Source organism: Montipora foliosa, chromosome 14 (genome assembly GCF_036669935.1).
Source record: "Montipora foliosa isolate CH-2021 chromosome 14, ASM3666993v2, whole genome shotgun sequence".
In the NCBI taxonomy this organism is placed as follows: domain Eukaryota; kingdom Metazoa; phylum Cnidaria; class Anthozoa; order Scleractinia; family Acroporidae; genus Montipora; species Montipora foliosa.
Window position 1 is genome coordinate 3067599 of NC_090882.1, and position 22500 is coordinate 3090098.

Consider the following 22500-nt stretch of genomic DNA (forward strand, 5'->3'; position numbering starts at 1 on the left):
TAAGCAGTCCATCAATAGTGATGGCAAGTTGTAATAAATGTCCTTGAACAGTGCTCTTAGACATGTATAGTTCACCTGTTTTTCCTTTGTCCATATCCATGTTCTCTTTTCCCAGAATGAGGGCTTTGGTCTGACAAACAAAGGAATTTAATGCGTCAAAGCGTTCAAAATAATGAAAGACTTGACAAAACTGAACCATTTTGCTCGATGTGGTTGTTTATGTCAAAATACAACGGAAAAAATGAATTCCCACAATAATTATTGAAAAACGAATACCGTAAATGGAATGAAATGAAACAATGGAAAAGTGACAAAAAGTTTCTGTCTTGAACTGAAATCTTTCATACATGTATGTTAAGACTTTCCAAGACTGTCACTTATCTAAGACGAAAACCAGTCGCCAGTGAACTTTACGTGTGAAAAAACGATTTTATCTTAATTGCTTGAAGTTTGACAAGTACAAAATGTTACAGAACACATTCATATTGTACAGTGTCATGATCCAAAATTACATGCTGATTTTAATGAATTTAATAGTCACCCATGGTCACACTTTCTTATACAGAATCCCTGATAGGAAAAAACAATTCTTCTAAAACAACTCAGACAAACCTTCTTTGGAACTGATGCTGCTAAACTGTCAACGATCAGTCCTTTTATCTCCAGTGTCCACTTGTGTTTCTGATCAGGATTTCTTGCCTTTTTTAATTAAAAAGAGTCAATAAAGATCAGAGGATGCAACTCTACTACTAAGACACAAAAACGCTTTCTTATAAAAGCCTAATTCCCTGGCATGCTGTATCTGGGTCTGACAACCTTTTCTACTTTCTAATGTCTAAGACAGAATAGTTCCCATATCACATGGACAACCTGATCAGTTGGCAATTTCACATCATTTCAAGCAGCCTGCATGTAAAGTCCTCTCTTACATTTGTAGACCAGTTTCTTGAGGTATCATTTACTGCTTCTTAATTTTCTTCAAATTCGACTTAAATGATCTCTAATTTTATAGAGAAACCTAGCATTGCATTGCCTATACTGCAAATGGCAGGCTGAAATTTGTGCCAGACAACCCCAATTTTGATATCTATCACTATGTTTAAATGTAAATGTAAATGCTTTGTTTATAGTGGAAGTGCACTAATAGCTATAATGTGAAAGAAACAATTCAAATTTAACAGAAACAAGATTAAGAAGAGGCAACCAGTTGGCTATTTACAAAGCATGGTAGAGTTGAATCTGGGACAACCAGAAACAAATCAAAACCAGAGGTTAGAAAGGGATTTGAACCAAGGGCAACTGCATGCAAACCCAACACCCTAACCACGTGCACCGGACCACGCTCCTTGTGTTAATACTAGTAAAGTCTAAGCACTGGTTACCCATTTCCAACAATAAGGTAAGTGTAAGAGTTAGCATTACGTTTTGGTCAGAGTTACCCCAAATGTTTATCTTTACTTGAGCAAGGTGACATTTTGTGACGCATCTAATTATGTGCATTTTTGTCCAGACATATAGATCTCAAATTACCTATAAGACTATTTTTGATGGCCTGTCAGTAAACTAATAAAAGAAAGAGTTAAGACTAGACTAAACAAGTCTAGTAGACTAGACTACAGTAAGTACAGAGTTAACTTTGGAAAAGCATTTCATGCTTCTGTGACAAGCAAGAGCCTGCTGTTTGCCGATTTCTGTTTCACATAAATGCAAAGCTAAATCTCACTAATGCTTGCATTTTATTGAATTTTTGAACTCACCAAAAATGTGTATGTGATTTTCTGGTTATCAAAGCGTATTATCTCAAATGCCAGAGGTTCTTTGTGTACAGATTCCAACAACATCATGTTTGACAACTGATAAAAAAGAAAAATTAGGGATACCGTTAATGACCTAATAAATGCCAACTTTCCAATAACGCCTTGAATCTAATTTAAACACCCCCCATAATGTGTAAAGTTTGTATTAGACAGCCCCCCCCCCACTTTAATAAAGCCCCATGACTAATAGACATCCCCTCCCCCCACAAAGAACTGCCTTAAAATAAACCCCTCTCTCTAATAAACTTCCAAAGACCTACTTAAATGCCCCCACTAGCACCCTTAAAATTTAATAGACGCCTGGCATGGGGCATATATTAGATCAATTACGGTATGTTCATTTATTTTTTAAAAGACACTGGGAATCTGAATTGCAGGATGGCCAAAAATCGGTCCATCAAATTAACCTGAGGTAATATTATACTAAAAATTTCTCTTTCCCTTTGAGTTCAATGCTATTTACCTTTAATAAAATTAATACAAGTTCCAATTGACCGTGTACCTTCCCTTTGGCTTAGTTGGCCAGAACTGCCATTTCATTATTATCATTGCATAATTTATTGTAAACCACATGGATGCGAGCTTTGATTAAAATCTGTGATTGACATTGTGATCAGTGAAGCATGTATGTGAGATAAGAATTTTAGGAATGTTGAGATAGACAGGACCCAATTACTAGGGAGGAAACTTAGACCATTAAAACACCACGCCAATATTTTGGAGGGTAGGTGCCGTAAAAGTAGCAAGGGAGGAGACAGCACTCTCCTCAGCAGCAAGGAGGTCACCATGGCAACCGAGCCACAGTCCACCTCCCAGGCACCCGTCAACACAAGCAAGCGAAAAGGCAACTCAAGCCAAAGCACATGGCAATGACCCTGCAAACCTCCCTGGAACCCCCCTAGTATCCCAGGCAACACCGCTGCATTGGCTTGGTTTTAACTTTGCCTAAATTATATTTAGCCTCATATAAAAATGGAAACTACCTACTCCAACTGCAGGTTTTCAGGTGTGCCCCACAAGTCATTATATTGGCAACATTGTAAAAAATTGAGCAGTGATATATCACATTGTCATAAAGGCTTACTAAGTTTAGGCCTACTGCAATCTGACTTTCAAGGTTTTTTTATACTGTTATGGCTCACTCTGAAGTCATGATCATTCAGCAATGATAACTTCATGTTGGTATTCAAACGGTAACTCGCTGACCAGTATATACTGATTTAACTATACATAAAATTTACCGTCAGTGTGGCTTTGCATGAGTAGCCATACTCTTTCCGTTTCGTAATGAGCAGGATTTTCTCAAACAGAAAAAGGTATCTATCTGTTCTTGTACCATACAATCTAAAGGAGTCCTGCAGAAACAAGTAGAATATTAATTATTTATCATAAGTTATGATGATTACGACTCACAATTGGTACATGTAAGCAGAGGTAGATATTGTAAGAAAAGTGGACAGTTTACTGGTTTCAAGTAGTTTTTCTTTCTACAAGCTGGCAAAAGTTTGAAAGTCACGAAATGAGCTGGCAACAACAACAGTTGCCGGCAATTTTTCCCAACCCCCTGGGAAATCCTGAAAACACTATAGGAAACCACTGACTGTTACCAAACAAATGCAAGAACAACAGCTAGACCAGCAAAGATTTGAAAAAAACAGGACAACATTTTAAGTTTTAATACAATACATGGCTTTGTTTCAACACTCCAATGTCATCTTCAGTTGAAAATGTTTGTTACAATCTCAAGTTTCTCATATGCAGGTAAGACTAATATGCTGTAACTTGAACTATAATTATTGTCCTACCAGCATTATTAGAAAATTCAAATTGCAACAAACATTTTCAACTGAAGATAACATAGGAATGTTGGGACATGTCTTGTACAGTAACTTAAAGTGGTTAGAGCATTACAACGGTATTGCGAGGTCACAGGTTCAAACCACATTGAAGTCCAGAATTTTTCAGGGTTCTCTATGCACTTGCTAAAATTGCATCCATAACTGCAAGGATCATAGCTTTACTTGATTTCATATCTGCAGTTCGGTATATGATTCATTTCATGTAACATTTCATTCATTAAAGACAATATAGTTCATACCCCAAGCCTTAAATTGATGCGTTTGGAAGCGAGTTAAGGGGGAGCAATGTGAAAAAGGCCCATGGGTTAACCCTTTCTTTTACAAGAGGACTGGAAAATTAAATGCAATAAAATTACTATTTTTTCTAATAATCATAAAATCCAAGTAGATACCTCTAAGACAAGGTTGCCATAAGTTGTAAGGTCTGGTCCCTAAAACAATTAAGAAAAGAATAATAACAATGAAGTGAAATGATTCTTGAAAACAAAAATGAAAAACGACAGCTTCAACTGTTTACCTCAAAATCGGACATCTGACTTTGAATCTCCTACAAGAGGAATCAACAAATAAGTAATATCCAATAGTGGCCAAAAGATGACATTGATAATGATCATGATTGTATTTTTTGTTGCTGTTTAAAGGGAGATGAAACAAATGGAATTAACAGGGCTGGACTATCTGAGAGCCAGCGAGTCAAGCAAGCCATGTGAGCCTCACAATTAAGTCTAAGCACCCATTTGAAATAATGCTAATAAACAGTATTTACCTAAGTCTAAGCACCCATTTTAAAATGGTTAGCTTTCAATAACTGTCTGACTCACATGTTGACTTGCATGGCTCGCATGTTGACTCCAGGGCTGTCAACCCCCAAACTCTTCAATCATTGAGAATTGAAGGTAGCCCTGAATTGGCTCCCAAGAGTTTTTTAATACTTTGCTGCTAGTTCTACCTCAGATTGCTAATTCACTATTCTACAATAAAAAATGGGGGTCACCTAGTTCATTTTTGAGATATAAGCAAATAAAGATGAAATATAGGGTGTTGTTGGAGAGCTTTCATGTTGCTATGGTAACCTATTAAGCCACGATAGTGGGCGCATTGTGTTGAGCAATAACTGGTGTCGGTACCATAACATTGCTGTTACGTAATACAGTGTTGTAGCGACAACCCTTCTTAATAAAAATGTCCATAAAAGTAGTGAAACTGGTTCCAGGCCCCTTAATTGGGAGATTTCAGATCATAATCTTGAGATCAGGAGATTCGGTCCAAAATCTGGAGTCTCCCGCATTACCCGGGAGAGTTGACAGCCCTGTGACTTGCATGTTGACTCCTATGGCTCGCATGGGGTTACCCTGTGGTGGACAAGACTAGTATCCTATCCAGAGGGGTGAGGGGAGTAGCTATACTCTCAGTTGCTTTAAGACACAGAAACTAGAATGAAGCTCTGACCAAGTGAGTCATTAGTGGCCATTTTGCAAGAAACCAAGACAATCTGTTACTGAAGAATACTGTACTCGCAAATCGAATAAATGATTTTATTATATACATGTTGATACTGATGAAATACCAGGAATCTCCTTTTACTAAAAAATTATATCTTCACCGAGCAGTGAACATATCATTTTTATCTTTCACATGTGAGAATAAAGGTGTCGTCATGGTAATGAACATGATTAGCCAATAAAATGTGAGCTTCCATTTCATTGTAAGATACTTTTGCGCTTCACTATAATTCTTCTTTTCTACATTAACATTACTTTTTATTGCAAAATTTTACATTATCATGATTTGTTTTTCGAAACTATCATATCTTGTTTCATGTTACACAACATGCATGTTTTAGCGGTTGGTGACCACTTTTTCATCATTTCGAAAATGAATAAAAAGAATGGTTTAACTTAAATGTAGACATTTCATCAATAACTATATAATAAACAGAACATTACATGGGCATGTGGAGATAAGAATTTTATATTCTCGTGCTGAGCCTAAGAGTATCTTTCACTTGTTCGCGGTACTTTCAGCACTCAAAGATAAAATTCGTATCTCCGGGCGCCCATGTAAAAGTAAAGTAAAGTCTCTGCTTATGAGCCAGAAGGCTCTTCGGGCTAGCACATATCTCTGGTTTCATTAGCATGAAGCGACTAGGAGTATTTCTACTCCCCCCCCCTGGATGGGATGCTAGTCCATCACATGGTTGCCCCCAGCATTTCGCCGGTACCCATTTATACACCTGGGTGGAGAGAGGCACCGTGAGAGTAAAGTGTCTTGCCCAAGAACACAACACAATGTCCCAAGCCAGGATCCAAACCTGGGCCACTCGATCCTGAGTTGAGCACTCTAACCATGAGGTCACCGCACCACCCAGCGCGCCCATGTAATATGCTCCATTTAATTCACTTCATTTATAATAAGTACCTGCACATGGACTGCAACTTCGTGCTGTCTCTTCATTTCATTAATGTGATGGGCCACATCTGTCATGGCACTTAGGGCATCCTGCATGAACAAATAATAATTAAAAGCAGTTAGAGAGTACAACATAGTACATTCTGTAGCCTTTCTTGTAGAAGAGGATGGGTTGGAGGCAAAGGCAAAGCAAAAGAGAGAGAAAGAGAAGGGTTGCAGGAAAATAATTAACATTCAAAGCTGGAGAGAGAAAATGGTTCTTGACTTTCTTGAAATTTTATTTTTATTGGTAAATACTGGAGTGTTCACAAACTGTTTGTGTGCAGACTATTCCTTTTTTTTTGAGATACTTACAGAAATAACTTCATAGTCTTCAGGATAACGTTCTTTGTCAAAATGCTTTTGAATATCCTAGAAAAACAAAACCAAATCAAAAATTCATCAGATTCAGGCTTACTGAGGATCACACACAACATGGTATCCCAGAAGCTCTACTATATTGTAAATCCGGTCAGTATAAAATGCAGACTGGGTCTAAAATGCAGACTACAATACAAAATAGGCCTCAGTCTGCATTTTAGACCCAGTCTGCAGTCTACAGACTGCAGTCTGCAATTTATACTGACCTATTGTAAATCACTATGAACCATATTCCATGGTGCAGACTTATACATGTAACAGTGTGGTAATTACATTGTAAGAAATTTAATTATATTATTGTTTTGGATTAAGATAAATTCTCAAGGCTTCCATACTAAATTGTCTTCATAAATCGCCTCACCAACAAAGCAACCTGGCATGCGTACTATAAAATATACTGTAGATGAATCTGTAATTTTCATAGGAGTCCAACAAGCTGCCTTTCAGTTACTATCGTCATGATAAAGCCTGTATGGATTGCAGGTGGCCAGTCCTATATTTTGACCAGGCCTAAAACATCTTGTCCATTGAACAAGCAAACTTCATGACCCACTTGTCCGAGGAGTTCCTTCAATTGCCCGGGTTCATTAATATTATAAAAAAAAAAAAAAAAATACAGGCAAGAGGTTTTCTCGTGTGCTAGCTTAGCTATATAAAGACACTGCAAGCTACTTCAAAGCAAATATTTCACCTGCAGTAAAAGATGATATTTCAAGATTCTTTGGACAGGTTTTAACAGGTATGACCCTAATGGGAGAGAGTGGCCAAGTTGAACCTGAATTTTCTACAAAAAGAAGAAGAAAAGAGGAAATTCAATTCAAAATACCAGTGAATAACCAGTGAAATTACGTGTATATTACTGGTATTCCCAGATGTTTGTGTAAAATGTACTGTAGTTTATACACGCAAATCCCAGAAATTCAGAAAGAAAATCCAGCTCTGTAACTTGATTAATAGAAACTTTTAACTATCAATAACAATATTAAAAGAAATTTCAAGAACACACCTTTATGAAGTCAGCAGTCTCTTTTTGTTGAGTAGACTTTGTCAACACTTCCATAGACCTAAGATGACGAAAAAAGCCACAAAAAATTACTTATTTTCAGCCAAAATGTTTTAATATTGCAAACTAGTTGATTCTATATCCATCAGTATGAGATTATAACAGCCTTCATTCAGATCTTCAGCTCTCTTCGTTATTATAAAACAAAAACCTATAACTCATTGAACTACATGTATGAAGCACACAACTTAGTATGACTCTTTTAAGACTTAAATCCATCAAAGTCACGTCCATCTGCAGTTAAAGGTTAATATAAATTATATTATAATAATAGTTTTATAAATGCTACAGATCATATAACTCAACTTCAAAATTCCACGTATCTACAATGTAGATTGAGGTAAATCAATCATGATCGAAGTCACCAAATTTCTCGCTAGTCTCAGTTTTTCAAACACTTCACAGATCAGTCCACAAATAGCTGACTTCCATTACATGTTGATCTGTCATCTGAGTCTAAGAATTAATTTCATTCCATCTTCAACAAATTTTGACCATTTAAACATCAGAATATTTATATTATATTTTTCAGGACTTCCTTTCTTACTATGTCTACGAAAACCAACTACTTTAAACCACATAACTGTATTTGGTTTCATTATCACTGGCTACAATCCTGGACAACATTTTTGAGACACTTTTGACTTCCTTGTCCATAACAAAAAATATTTTTTTCACAAAGTGAATCTTACTTAGGTACATGTATTATTACAACCTCCCCTCCCTCCCCAGACAAAGCTTGAGGCATGGCTGGGTTATTTGCAGTGCTTGCTGAGCAACATTGTGTAGGGTGGGGTGGGAAAGGGAGCACTTATTAATTTCCACCTGCTGTCCACCTTCTGTTCTCTGATTTCAGAGTTAAAAAATTCTTTATGCATGTCCACCATTAATTGTAGCTCTAAGCGTCTGTTGAAAATAAAACTGATTTCTTCCTTACACTGGATAATTTGTGCAGTAATCTGTATAGGTTTTGAAGCCTTTTTCCTGAAAAAAGAAAAATAAAATTACAACAAAGCAGTTTAGAAGGAAAGGAAGCAAACTGGAAGGATTTTCTGCTCAAGACGAAAGTTAATGCCTTGTTTTACAGTGACAGTGCACTCAGCTATTACAAGTACTCCATCCACTCATGCTTTCTGAAAGAAACAGTTAAATGAAATTTAACACGCTTTAAGAGCCCTCAACTGGCCATGCAGAGGGAACCTTTTGGTGATTTTACAAAGCATGGAAGAAAAGCGGATACATGTGCATGTATGTCCAGAAATGTCGCCATAATTAGATGCACACAGATTTCAATAAGTGTCACAAAGCATGCCCCTTGCAATTCACCCCATCTTCAACATACAATGTATGTAGTGACAATTAATGTCACAAAGTTTCCCCCAAATGATACTTCTCAAGTTAGGATAAACAGCTGCATTTACCCTGGAAATGAAGAAAGGAAAGGAAAGGAAAGGAAAGGAACTTTATTTAAGTAGTGTCTAGTCGATTTAGAGCTGGAGCACTAATTGGGGACACTGCAAAGTGAAATTAACAATCAATGCAAATCAAGTCAAATGCTGGTTTTTGAGGAGAGGGGAAACCGGAGTACCTGGAGAAAACCTCTCGGTGCAAAGTAGAGAACCAAAAAACTCATGCAACCCACAGATGACACCAAGTTGAGGAATCGAACCCGGGGCCACATTGGTGGGAGGCGAGTGCTCTCACCACTGCGCCATCACTACACCCCTGGACATAGTGAAGAGACCTCCAAAGAGAAATCTGGTCAGTAATAAGAATTCTGTTTTAAGCATGCACATACAGTACACTGTATAGCCACATGTAAATCCAGTGCTGTAACCACTAGACCAGGCTTTCTCCCAAACAAACCAGAAATATTTGTATCAGAGGGGGGTGGTACTCTAGTTCCATCATAATGATTTTGATTCGGTGTTTATGTTGTCCTCACCTTTGACACAAAGCAGCTGGCAATGTCGACTGGATCATCACCACAATCTTCCAGCTCTGCTAAAAATTCCCTTTGAATAGAGATCATTATCATATTATTTTGTTTGAATTCAATGTATCAGTTTTCTACATCTTGTACTAATAATAACAATCTCACTAGAGTGTCTAAATTTCATTGGTTGGAAAAAAACTTACATTTTTTTTCCCAGCTAATTTAACCTAAATCACTTTAATGATTAAGAAATTGCCCTATATTTTTAACAGGTGGCCATGTAAGAGTCTATGGACATTTAAAAAAAACCCTGTAATTTCTGCTAAATCCACCACAACATGACCCTTACCATCCAACAAGAACATTTCTGCTAAGATTGCTTTAACACTTTTAGTCCCTGATTAATTAAAACTTACTTATTGAATTCATATATTTCCTCAATATTCATAAATAAATCCTTGACATCCTGCTCGGGAAATGGGGACCCCTTGCTCCTCATTTTCTTCAAATATCCCTGTGAATATCAACAAAATACATTGTATAACTGCATTAATTTTGTTCCAAAGTAGTATAGTTATTATAATTTATTTGCAATTTGGGTATATAGCAGTTATGAAGGCCACGGGAGAATCATTATACACTTAATGTATGGTCCAGAGGGAAACAGTTAGTTTTGTTTTCCCGAGAGTCCTCATGTTTCCCGAGACGACCAGACATTCAGTGCTTTAATTGTTATATATTTACTTGTAGACTTTTCCTGCACAACAATCGCAGCAAAACATCCGGAGCAGGCAACAACTGCGGAATTGTATCCCGGTCGGGATACATTTGAATTTGATCAGGGCCACATGACCAAGAATCAACCAATCACAGTGCTCGTTTTGTTGAGCGAAAGTCTACAGCTGTAGGTATATAACAATATTGTTTGTTTCCTTACCACATACTGTTCTGAATTACTTCATGTTTTTCCACCCTGTTTGTAACAGTAATACCACTTACAAGAGAAATACAATAACCCATTGACAGGTAAAATAGTCTAGAATTAGACAAAGTAAAATCCATGATGTCTCACTCCTTGGAGCCAATGGGCTAAGGTGTTAAACTGAGCTAACAATGAGCTATAATTTCTCATAGCATCTTGTTATAGCAGTGAAATAGTCCATTTTACAGTTGTGTGCTTAGTTACCTGGCCTATGAATGTAAGTGAGGCTGGAGATGACCTTGTTTTGATAGAAACCTCATTGATTTTCTAGTGTAAATTTTTACTAATTAGCAATTTTGACAACAACATCATTAACATGAGAAAACCTGGGAGGTCTGTATCATAGCAAAGTCAACACCAGCCTCACTTTCATTTAAAGGCCAGGCAACTAAGCACATAACTGTAAAGAGGTCTATTTAATGGACCTTTTTCTAAGCTTGAACTAATTTTATTGGCAAAGGGCAAGTCACATGATCAGAAAAACTGCAAGTCATACATCTTGGAAACACTTTCCGCAGCATCTTATACAATGTAGTGACTGTGCTCAATAAGAATTCAAAAGAACTGCTTGCAGCAAACATGTGATCACTGCCATATTTATTTACCACTTACCTCTATGATCTCATGTAAATGTTGTACGTAAGCCTCTTCAGTTGACAAAATTTCATGCACAACTCTCTCTGTATGGCTGCTGGTGCTGGAATCAGTAGAAATGCGATTCATGTTGACATCCACGTCTGGTACGCCAAGTAACCCAGGCACAAACTCATCAGAGATTGTCGACGGGGTTCTCTCACTAGAGTGTGTTGATGTTGGTCGCAGACGTGGCGATCCCTCATTTTCAAATGTTCTTTTAAGTGTGTCAATTTTAGGTTTCTCAGACTTGTTCCCGGAGTGTGAAGATTCTCTATAAATAATTTCAACCTTTGGTTGAGTCAACTGTTTCTTCTTGTCATGGCTTTGATTGCTTGCAATATCTGTTGATGGACTTTTTTCCAGTGCTGGTCGACGGAAGAATCTCTTTGATGACTTCCTAGGTGACAAGATTCCATTGGACTTTGGGGGTGTGTATCCATTTGATATTCCACCACTCTTCGGACGAGTGTTTGACAGCTCTGCTCCACCAGCAGATTGAGGCGAGAATGTTATTGGTGACATTCCTGATTACGAAAAAAATAATACAATGTTGATGTAGTTTTGTTGTTGTTGTTGTTGTTATTTTTTGCTCTTTGATAATAGTAGTAGTAGTGATATAAATAATGATAATAATAATAATAATAATAATAATGATAAAATAAAAATAATAATTGTATTGGGGGCTTTAGGAACAGTGCCATTGCGAGTGAAGGGCAACTTAAAGGGCATAGGAGTAGACACATCAACTACCTTAATCCTAGGCTCGATTACCAGCCGCTGTTTCGGGAAATGAGCCAGCGCTCACTCCCGAAATCTCGGCTGGACGCGTGAGGTGAGCCATTGTTAATCTCCGCCAATCAGAAACTCGCCTGCACAAATCCGTCTGGCATAAATTATATGTTTTGGCTGCGAAGGTATTCTTTGACCCGGCCTGTTCGAGGTTTACAGTGCTTTAAGGTAGGAAACATCCAAGATTGCGACAACGAAAAGTGTTCGAGAAGCTGGAGAACGGGAACTGTGTCGTTTTCTACGGCCTGAGTTCGCAAACTTCACTGATTTTCCAGTTGGCGCCAAGGTCAAAATACGGCTTTCAAATCCATTTCTATTGCAATTTTCTCCTCATACTTCGCTAATGTAAAAGCAAGTAAAATTCCTCAAGATCAATTGAAAGTACTGCTGAGTTTATTGGTGGCAAAACAAGGGGGCCGATGAGGTCGACCGAGAGCTGAAGTCGCCGAAGATTTTTTTGATGATTCGCCGGTTGAATTCAAACTCACATTGATCATTCTGATCATTTAACCACAACCTCAAGCTCGTATCATCTGGAAACTTCGCACAGACGTTTTAAGCATTGTTATGTAATTTCTGGTTTCTTAAAATCAGTGTCTTTGGGATGTCTAATGCTATTTCCCCGCAACTATTGACTTCGCATAAATTATATTTTGAATTTACGTCACAGACACAATCTATCGCTCACGCGTCCAGCCGTCTCTTCTCGGGGAGGATACCCGAACTCGAGTGCGCGGCGGAAATCGAGTCTACCTTAATCCAGAAGTCTGCATTGCTGGAATCAGCAAGGATACTAAGAAAAGTATTGGAAATGTAAAGGACAGGGAAAAGAAACATTTTGGTGTTCATTGGCAACTTGTTGTTGCCCGACGTCGACACCACAATTTTACCAGCTGTTAAAAACTTAAGCTGAGCAGTATGACTATGAAATAATAATAATAATAATAATAATAATAATAATAATAATTATAATTATAATAATTATAATCCGAATTAGGGAAGAAAGTATCACCAATAATTGCTAATGTCATTAAAGAAGGTAGGGCTCTTTCCTTACCATTGATTTTGTTAGTCTGGCCTAGGTTTGCAACCAAGATCTCATGCAGATTAGTACAATACCCCACTTGGAGCTCACAGTGCTGGGTGGATGGTTATAAATCACATGTAGAAGTGCTAGTGGATTAATAAACCCTATTGCCTCCTCCCGAAAGTGAGACTCACAGATTTCACTCTGTCTTATACCAGACGGTTTTACTAGTCAGCTACGACCACTCAAAAACAATGTCCCCTTTAACATTTCCACATGTCGGAGAGTGAAACTTATAAATCTTACTCTGTTGAATGCTACACAATTTTACAAATCAATGGGGAATGCCTCAGGGGCGAAAATTTAAGGGTTATAAAGAAACAGAAATAGAACCATTGGCTAATAAAACTCCCAGTTAATTGATTATGACCATGATTAATGAGGGGTTCACAACAGCAAAAGACAATTTATTGACCTTTGCCTCACCAAGGGACAAAATATGGGTTGGACTCCTGCCAGTAAGAACTCTTCAATTCAAAATAAAATTGTGATAGACAGTACATGTAGATAAATATACACATGGCATCTGATAAGTTACTTATTATCCAACTTTTTCTCACTATATTTTTAGCAAGTGAATTGTAACAGTGTGTGGTAAACATCAGCACCAAAAATAGTCAAACCGATTATCTACTGTACAATAACCAAGTGTACAATTAACTAACTGTACAACATCATGGAATATTTGTCCTTGTTTCGTGCGTTTTCGGTACAATAACTAAAACAGTTCTGAGTTGGATAATAATAAAAATAACAATAACAATAACAATAACAATAACAATAACAATAACAATAATAATAATAATAATAATAATAATAAAATGTTTCATTTTTTTCTACCTGTACTTTTAAGTTGATCTAAAGAACTTGTAACTTGGAGTGACATGTCTGGTCAACCATTGTACTAAGATCTGCAAAGTTAAGTAACAAAAATATACCTGAGTACCGTAGCATTAAGGTCAGGAACTTTGCTCAGGAAAACTACCTGTAGAAACCCAACTTGTAATTTTGGTCCTCAAAACCATCGTGGACAAATAAACTAAACTAACCGAAACAAAGCTATTTCAGGAAGGCAAATGGATTTTAATCTAAGAAATTACAAATATTGTACATTTTGTCTTTTGAATTAATTTCTTAGAAGAAAATCCAAACCCTGCCTGCAATCATAGCTTTTGTAGCTGTGGGCACTGCTTTTTGGAACAAAAATTCAATTTTCATAGAAATGTTAACGTTACAATATTATTGTTGCTCTTTAAGAACAAAACTCAACATTCTACATCATTATACAAAAATAGTCATGACTTACAATCATCTTTAAGACAAATAATGACTTATGAATCATTTTATGTTGTTGCATTCAAAGGCATCTGTGGTGGCATCTGTGGAATAATCTTGTCTACCAAATGCAGTACTCTAAACATGTGCATTTAGATTGGTGGTAACAGTACAGATGCTGCCCAGTCCTTTCAAACAATTTAACACTCAGACATTCTGGAGCCAAACAAGGAAGTGGCTCTTAAATGGTTAAAAGAAAAGGGATTTCCCATTAAGACCACAAAGAATCCAAGGCATCCCGTTTTCCACAATTTAATTGTTTTAAAGGTGATAATTAAGTGGGTCGAAAAAGCACTAGCATATTAAATCATGTTATTAAACCGCACGTTAACTTGCAGGAAGGCTATGTTTTCCTAAAAGATAATTTATCCACAGCCAAAAAGAAGAAAATTAATATGTGCAAGTTCTGGGGTAGCCCCAGTAGGACTTGGAAAAGGCTCTTCCAGTCATGTTGGGAGATAAGGGACATGACAGGACATGAATGCCAATCAAGGTTGCAGATTGAAGTCGAAATCAGACTGCTAACTGGATTGTTTAGCATTATGCAAAGTGTTATCTTCAAATAATCATAATCTATGTCTCTATTGAAGTAGTACTTTGAACACATATACTAATGCTAATAACCATTTCAAAATGGTGCAAATGTCTAACTGCCTCATCTCCCACCAGTAAAGAATCTTATAAGGCTATAAGATTACGTGTATTGTTTCATTGTTTCTGAATATTCCTTTAATTAAGGGACGTGGTAAGAAATGTATTTGTCATAAACTACAAAAACTGGGAGAATGCCACCTTTTGACATTTGAATGCCAACAATAATTGATCATTTTAACTAATGATCTCAACATCACATTTATAAATTATAGGTTCAAGTTCACAAGGTGTAAAATTTTCTTCTGAAATTGCATGATCATAAATGAGAGGTTGAATTTTCTTTAACACGGAGAGAATGACTGAGCTGTGACAGTAACGGGCGAGGACATGGTGGGGACATGGGATATGGGACATTCACTCCTCATCCCCCCTCTCTCCCCCCCCCACCCCCCCCCAGATGCCCCCAGTTGAGGAGTAAAATTGTCTGGCGTCTGACATTAAGTAAAATCCTTATAAGTCTCACTCCTAGTAGTCAATTGGCTAAAAAAACCTAAATATATTTGTTTGTGTCAGCAAGAAAAAGCTGAATGCAATTTTCGGTCTTTAAATTATTATTATTCTACTCATAAGAAAAGCTGCTTGATCAGATCCAAATAATAATTATCCATCTAACAATAGGGGATGAAATATGAGCTTGCAAACAATAGATCCAGCTAATGGGATTTTTGGAGGTTAATAATGAGAGACTGAAAAACAGGAAGCAACGTTCACACGGCCACCACAGGATAAAAAGTCAGACTGTGATTTTGTTGTCAGAATAAACTGTGGCTTTGAGATTATATGGCTTGTGTTGGATAATGGAGATGTCTGGTAATGACAAGCAATAATAATAATTGTTTGGATGCAAACGTTTCAAGAATCTGTTATTGATATCTGAGGAAAGAGGATGAAATTACTGGGTTCATGAAGTCCTTGGACATGTGATCACCAAAAACCTTTGGCTAAACCGATTTTGAAACAAAGCCTTTCCTTCATAAATTAAGACACTTATAATAAATAAATTAATATATAAAGCGCTTGGGTATATCATTTTCACAAGAATGCTATTTGAATGAGCATCCTGCATGCCTCAGATATCAGTGAGGCATCTAAATTTTAAACTGGCCCTCCTTTGGCTCAAGAAAAAGGACAAACAAAAGATGGAGAAACTTTCTGTTTTTTCTTCACCATGTTTGTGTTTACCAAGAAACCATGAATCTGAAAGAAGCTGATTAGATTCTTCAAATGATACATGTACCAGTTATTTAAGTCTTGATCCACTGTAGTTAAAAAGCAAATCTACTTTAAGCAGATCATGCATTGGTAGCAAAGCTTTTAAGACACCGAAATCACTGCTTGGTGTTTATTTTATTCCCGCTTGGGTTAGTAACATCTGCTAAATGCTACAATTCCTTTAGAATTTGACCTGAGTTCAACATAAGTATTGTTTAGGTTATGACTTTGGACAGATCTTGCCGCAGGTTTAGGGATGTCAAGAGACCTCAGTGCGATCTCTGTAGTGATTCCTAAAAAACGATGATACCACGTGTTTCAAAAGAGGAAAAGACTGATAGTAAATATTGCCTCTTTCTTCAAAAAACAAGACTCAAATGTATGACATAACTAAGTGTCCATGACATTTTTGAGCGTCATTCCACCAGAAAAACTTAATAATCTATGAGCTTCGAAGACAATTTACACCAAAGGTCAACGCACAAGACGGATTCAAAAAAGGTTAACTTGTTATGACAGCAAGGCAAACATAACGCTGACAGGAATGAGATAAAATTCATGCACATCAAAAAAATATTGTGGGTGATTTCATTGCTTTCAACTATAAAAGTTAAAGTATCTATTGGTGTTTGCAAAGAGGAAAGCAGTGTATATCATTAAATGTTTAGGGCAAGAGTTGTTGAACCAGGACAGAAACGTCTTGACCACAAAACAATGTTAACAGATGCGAAAGTGAGATATCGGCCTTCTGCACTTCACTGACCATCAAACTAATATTTCAAACACGAAGTTTCTCGAATTTCACATTTGTACAACTGTAGCCAAAGATGTCTGGCTACCAAAATGTTTTCATAAACATTCTCATATTTAGTTCTGGCAATAATCTAAGTTTAGAAAACGCAATCAAATAAAAACGCTCAAACCCATCTCTTCGTTAATTACGTATGCGTGACTACGAAGGCGTGTAATCTCCGGTTTTTTTATAACACATGTGTTGTAATTTTCACTGTTGTCAATTTCACATAACATAAAATTACAACGTAAATTTCACGCAAATTGAAAAGAGAGAGGATAAAAGAGAATTCAATTCATATCACTGGTTTAATTATAAGCCTTTTAACACATAGAAATTATTAAAATCATTTCGCTGCTTAATTCCGGTCACGATCTGAAGTACAAATGCCGATTTTTTTGTTCTGAATATGTTCGCCGTCTTGTCTCCGCGGAAACAATTCGTGTTGGTTAAAAAATCATTTCCAAAGGGCCATGCAGGAAAAGCTATGCGGCGTTTTATTATTACTGTCATTTCCTGTATGAGAGGAAAGTACAGGAAGCAACAGGCACACATCAAACGGCAGTATTTTTACAGCTCTTGTCGTAAAAAAATCGACACGACACAACCCTACATGAGATTCCGAAACTCAAAAATGCGCACCTCGCCTCCCACGTTACCTCTTCGGAGCTTTGAAACAGAAATTTTCAAACAAAATCAAAATTTAACAAACTAATATTAAAATGATTGAGGTTGGCCGCACACCGATCGTTTCGATTCGATTAATAATTCGATCATTAGAAGAATGTCTGTTCGGTGTAGCTCCTTGCACAGAGAAACACAATTATTTTTATCCTCATCTTTGTTTACTTTAAGTTCTCTGAACTGATATCAAAACGATATGATTACAGAAAGTCCCTTTCGACACTTCAAAAGTTCGTAGTAAAATATTCCTTCAAATATTTTGATTAGCATTTTCGCATGCTCTGCGCGCAATGCAAGATGTCTTTCCTAATTATCAAGTCTTAAGATGGTAAAGTTCCCAAACGAAGCAAAGCTCGTTCAATTTCTGATATCAATCAACTCTCCTTAATGTTGCCAAAAATATTTACCTTGAAGGAATAGCGTTTTGTTTAAACACGTTTTACAACCCGGGACAAAGCTCTAGATCTGTTTATTTCTAAAGTGTGCAAATTCGTCGGGCTGCATAAAGGTCTATTTTGTGACCTCCTGTAGCTTCTGATCAAATACAAACTACTCGATCTTAATCGTAAAGTTATCGAAGAGAAAACCAAAACTTACCGTCTGTTCCTCGATACAACAAGTACAGATCTGCGTCAATAGAATAACTTCCCCGCAAATGAAATTTGTTCCAACTTTTCAGCAAAACCCCAATCGTCTGAAGTAAAATTCCCAGTAATTTGGCAGCAGTCGATCAAACAGTTTCTAACCATTAAGTGCCACAGAAGTCACAGAATTTCGTTGTCACATTAAACAAGATCTTAGCTGAGTGCAGGAATTTGTAACAAAAGGAAGCTGTCACGTTCAAAGGATGTGCAGTAATCCTGTTTCCTTTTCCGAAAGGTGATTGCCGCTTTTGACGAGTTCAAAAGCTGACTTGAAATTAATTCTCTCTCCGACGGAAAAGCATTCTGGGAAGGTAAGAAAGGGCAAGTAAGTTTAAGGATGATTTTATTTTTCCAAAAACAAAAAACTTCTGAAACTTGACGAAGTTTCACGACATCTCCTGTGTAATCATTGACGTTTGTTTTTCAAAAGTCTAATATTTCTGAGTTAACATATCGATGACATGAGCATGTCGCAATATCACAGTCAGACGACGGTAAGAGGCGTTTCAAAATGAAAAATAAACTCCAACAATTTTAAACGCAACTTTGAAGAGGAAAAGAAGTTTAAGGGTCTTTTAGCGATCGGCAATAATATCACCAAAGATTAGAAAGAGGCCGAAAAACAAAGATGAAATGTCTAAGGGATTATAAACTAATTTTTGGGGATGGACATCATAATATCGAAAAAGCGGGATCGGAGAGCTACAGCCTCCTGTGTGAAAAAAAAATTCTTTCTTTTTGTTTAGAGCTTTTCGAAGCTTTATTCATATTTCGAGTTTTGTATTCAGTAGTTTTGTCTTGTCTTGTCTCGAATCAAAAATGGAGGTAAAGTTTGTGAGCGGAATCGTGGTACATCGTACGCTTTCAAACTCTCGACCCCTCGCTAGCGAGGCAACGCACATAGGCGCACTTAATATGTCGTTAGAAAGTACCTTTAGAGCTAACAAAAAAATAGAAATTACTAATAATCAAGAGGCTATCTAGTTTTACGTCTGTTGCTTGGGCCAGCATTTTCTTGCGTCGCTCGCTAAGCTGTAATGAAAACGTTTTGCCAGCAACAAACAGTATTGCTGGAGAAAATATGACAAGAATTCACTAATGTGATCACCCTTGGGCGAATGACGTATTATTTCTGATTCAAACCACGTAGATATGGATGTATTTTGAAAAAAATATGCTTACGGTAAAGTCATTCGGGCAACACCTCTCTAAAACAACTGCTCATGATCTTTCTGGGTGTTTTGGAGTGACTGTACTTTTCAACTTTTCTACCGTTTCGTTACTTTCAATGGAGCTCAATTATTATGCAGTATTAAAAAAACAATTCTCCGAAGTTTCAAGAGGCGTTATATTTAAAATTCTTTGGACTTGTCGAAAAGCAAACAAGTAAGAAGTGAACAATATATCTGTATAGTATATATTCTTTTCACCATAAAATTGTAAACTGCCACTGTCACGCCCAGAAATAATTTCGAGACATTTCCAGTCAAGCTGCAGGAATTAGTTTAACAAATCAGTTTAACAAATCAGTCCTCAACTTTCACATAAGTTTATATTTATTTAATCATTTCTTTTTTATCTGAAGAGGTTCTCAAAATAACACTAGATTTATAGACACCACGATTAATTGGAAACTAACATCCCCAGAGGTATCTCCACGGGCACAAAACTAAAACTATTAAATATTTCTGTCACCCGGAACAAATGTCGTGAAAGTTGTATGGTTTGTTGTATTTTCATTTATACAGTACCACTAAAAATGTTTCTGAGCTTTGGTAGCCCTTTCTTCACACACAAAAACGATAAAATTGTCCTTTAAATTCCTTCCTCTTGGCAAATGGTGAGTTGACGAATCGGGCACCGAAAAAAAAAACATTCGGGTGAAAATTAAATTCTCCATCGCACTCTAGCAAGTACACTCCTTTTGTGAGTAGATGATATTTGAACAAGTCGATAGCCTCCCTGGGTGGTACGATAAGTGCTTTTATGAGACTTGACAGCGTTCACATTTCTCGTCATGTTTATAAACTTTCATGTTTTTTGGCAACGGTTCAATGTTGTGTTCTGTGGACAGAGTTGAAACCGGGAAATGATGCATAATGCTGGCAAAATCTCAGTTTTGACATAGTGAGATTTTAATATTCTTAAGCAGGAACTTCTTAGCATAAAACATTTTATGTTTCTCCGAAATGAAAGCGAAATTTTATCCAAATAACACGAGGTTCTCTCCCGGTGAGTGACCGCTTTATAACCAAAAGGCTCCTAAAGGCTCGTCTGCGACAGAAGAGCTTTTTTCAGTACCGCTACTTGCGCAAAATAAACTTTGAAGGGCGAAAGTGAATACACAAGTAAAAGCAAGAAGCCGGCTACGGTCTTGAATTCCTTTCCGTGGAGGTTATTGCGAAGTTTCACCTTCCTTTGCTGAATTCAGAACGGAATTTACAAATAAGTGATAAGGCTTAGTATAATATCATGAAGCTTATAAATAAAAAATGATAACACAGGTTAGTTTATATTACAAAGGCTTTGATAAGCCATAGTTAGTAGAGGGGAAGCTTAGGGTTTCAATAAGCGAGAAGAAGGCCCGGACATGGGGGGGGGGGGGGGGAGGGGGAAACTGCACCTTCATGGCGAGGGGGGCTAGAAACCTATGGTGCTCAAATGCAGTTTTCACCGTTCTGAGCACAAAATTATTGAGTGAAACCCTGATGCACTGACAAGGCTTTCAAAAGCTTAGTTACTGTGTAAGAAATTGGACACTTTGAAACAACTAAGTACTTAAATATTTTCTGAACAAATAAATAACTAACAAAGATTAAATCGTTGATCAGTATTCATGTTTCACTGATTGTTTGTGGTACTAACCCTAAAACCTAACACTGGGATTATCAAGTGGAGCGTTTTGTTAAATCCGTCTACAAGATTTACTGGTGTTTAGACCGCACTTTCAAGATATAATCACGGAGAAGATCAATGTAAAAGAATAATATCACTCAGGAAACGAGAGTCGCCATTTCTACTCGCGGGGAACTGAAGAAACTATTGCATTCACCTTTAATTTAAAATAACTGCTTGCACAGCCAACCAGTTATAGCTAAACTCAGTGTCTGTTTATTCTTTCATCATTCGTCCGACTTTCGATTTTCCGTTTCTCAGCTAAGACAATGCTAAAATTTTAAACGATATTTTTTCAACTTTCCGTGGTTTCAGTTTCAAACATATCATAAATAAATCTTCTAGTGTCGCTGAATTTCCACTCTCTGAAAGTGCCTTCTGAGTCAGAAAACATTCCTTGAAAGAATGCAAGATTCCAATTACTGTTATTATTACGAAAAATATGTCCTCTTAGGGAAAACATTCAGGAGTAGCTAGGAGTAACGAGCTTTTTACTCAACAAGAAGCTCGAGAATTTCTGATATACATGTAGTACCCTTACTGAAGGTAAGAAGATTTCCAGCCCAACTAATAAAATAATAAATATTTATATTTTTCCCCGAAACGTTTTTCCCCCGTGGAAAGATGCTTAACCACCAACGAATAAAAAGAGAAGCGCCCGAATAACCAACAGCTTGTTATTTCCGCCTGTTTTCACTCAGTGCCGTTGGTCTTATCGCATTGTTCTTCAAGCGGCTGTAGATCGGCCTAGTTTGAAATTTCACTACTAATACCCTACTTCAAAGGAGTGTTGCGTGAGGTTTTCCGTCAGGTCCGGGAAAAAAAACTACAGAGAAAGTTATCCAAATTTAACAGGCCGCACTGTTGAATTAATCGTATTGATCAAGGATGGTTGTTTGCAACTAAGCCTAAACGACTCATTCCGAGAGCAAAAAGTCTTCTCATTTAGGCTAATCTGGATAAGAACAGAAGACTTCCAAACGGACGCCTTGATTTGCAACTTGCTGGATACGATTAGAGAGCTGTCGAACCGGCATACTTTACGTGACCAATCAAAGGACGCTGTGCCGCATAACATGAACTGCACGCGATGTTGCGACCGCACGAAAAAATTTTACACGCGACAATTCACAGCCACTACTTATTAAGGCAAAAGCTTTGTGCAAAATAGTCAACTTCGTGTCGACAGGAAAGAGAGCTCAGCTGAAATTTCTTCGGCCCAGATAATTAGTGAAGGACATGAGCATTTTAAAAATCTCGCTCTAACGTGACCTCAGCCCACAGC

At 37.1% G+C, this 22500-nt stretch overlaps 1 protein-coding gene across 3 annotated transcripts in view; it reads right to left on the reverse strand.

Moving 5' to 3' along the window:
- The window catches only part of LOC137984285 (uncharacterized), a 36279-nt gene that overhangs the window by 7557 nt on the left and 6222 nt on the right, over positions 1-22500 (reverse strand). Inside the window, exons 1-16 of one of the 3 annotated variants that reach the window (XM_068831404.1) lie at positions 18274-18603; positions 13839-13909; positions 11099-11646; positions 9921-10018; positions 9514-9583; positions 8506-8552; positions 7512-7569; positions 7197-7289; positions 6440-6496; positions 6095-6175; positions 4194-4223; positions 4069-4107; positions 3059-3172; positions 1758-1853; positions 613-699; positions 76-130 (exon numbers count right to left, since the gene is read on the reverse strand). In XM_068831404.1, the coding sequence (XP_068687505.1) occupies positions 76-130; positions 613-699; positions 1758-1853; positions 3059-3172; positions 4069-4107; positions 4194-4223; positions 6095-6175; positions 6440-6496; positions 7197-7289; positions 7512-7569; positions 8506-8552; positions 9514-9583; positions 9921-10018; positions 11099-11646; positions 13839-13884 (1519 nt within the window). In that variant the 5' untranslated portion in view covers positions 13885-13909; positions 18274-18603. Of the gene's footprint in view, positions 1-75; positions 131-612; positions 700-1757; positions 1854-3058; positions 3173-4068; positions 4108-4193; positions 4224-6094; positions 6176-6439; positions 6497-7196; positions 7290-7511; positions 7570-8505; positions 8553-9513; positions 9584-9920; positions 10019-11098; positions 11647-13838; positions 13910-18273; positions 18604-22500 lie in introns of those variants that run through there. The other 2 variants (XM_068831402.1, XM_068831403.1) reach the window with 2 other exon arrangements.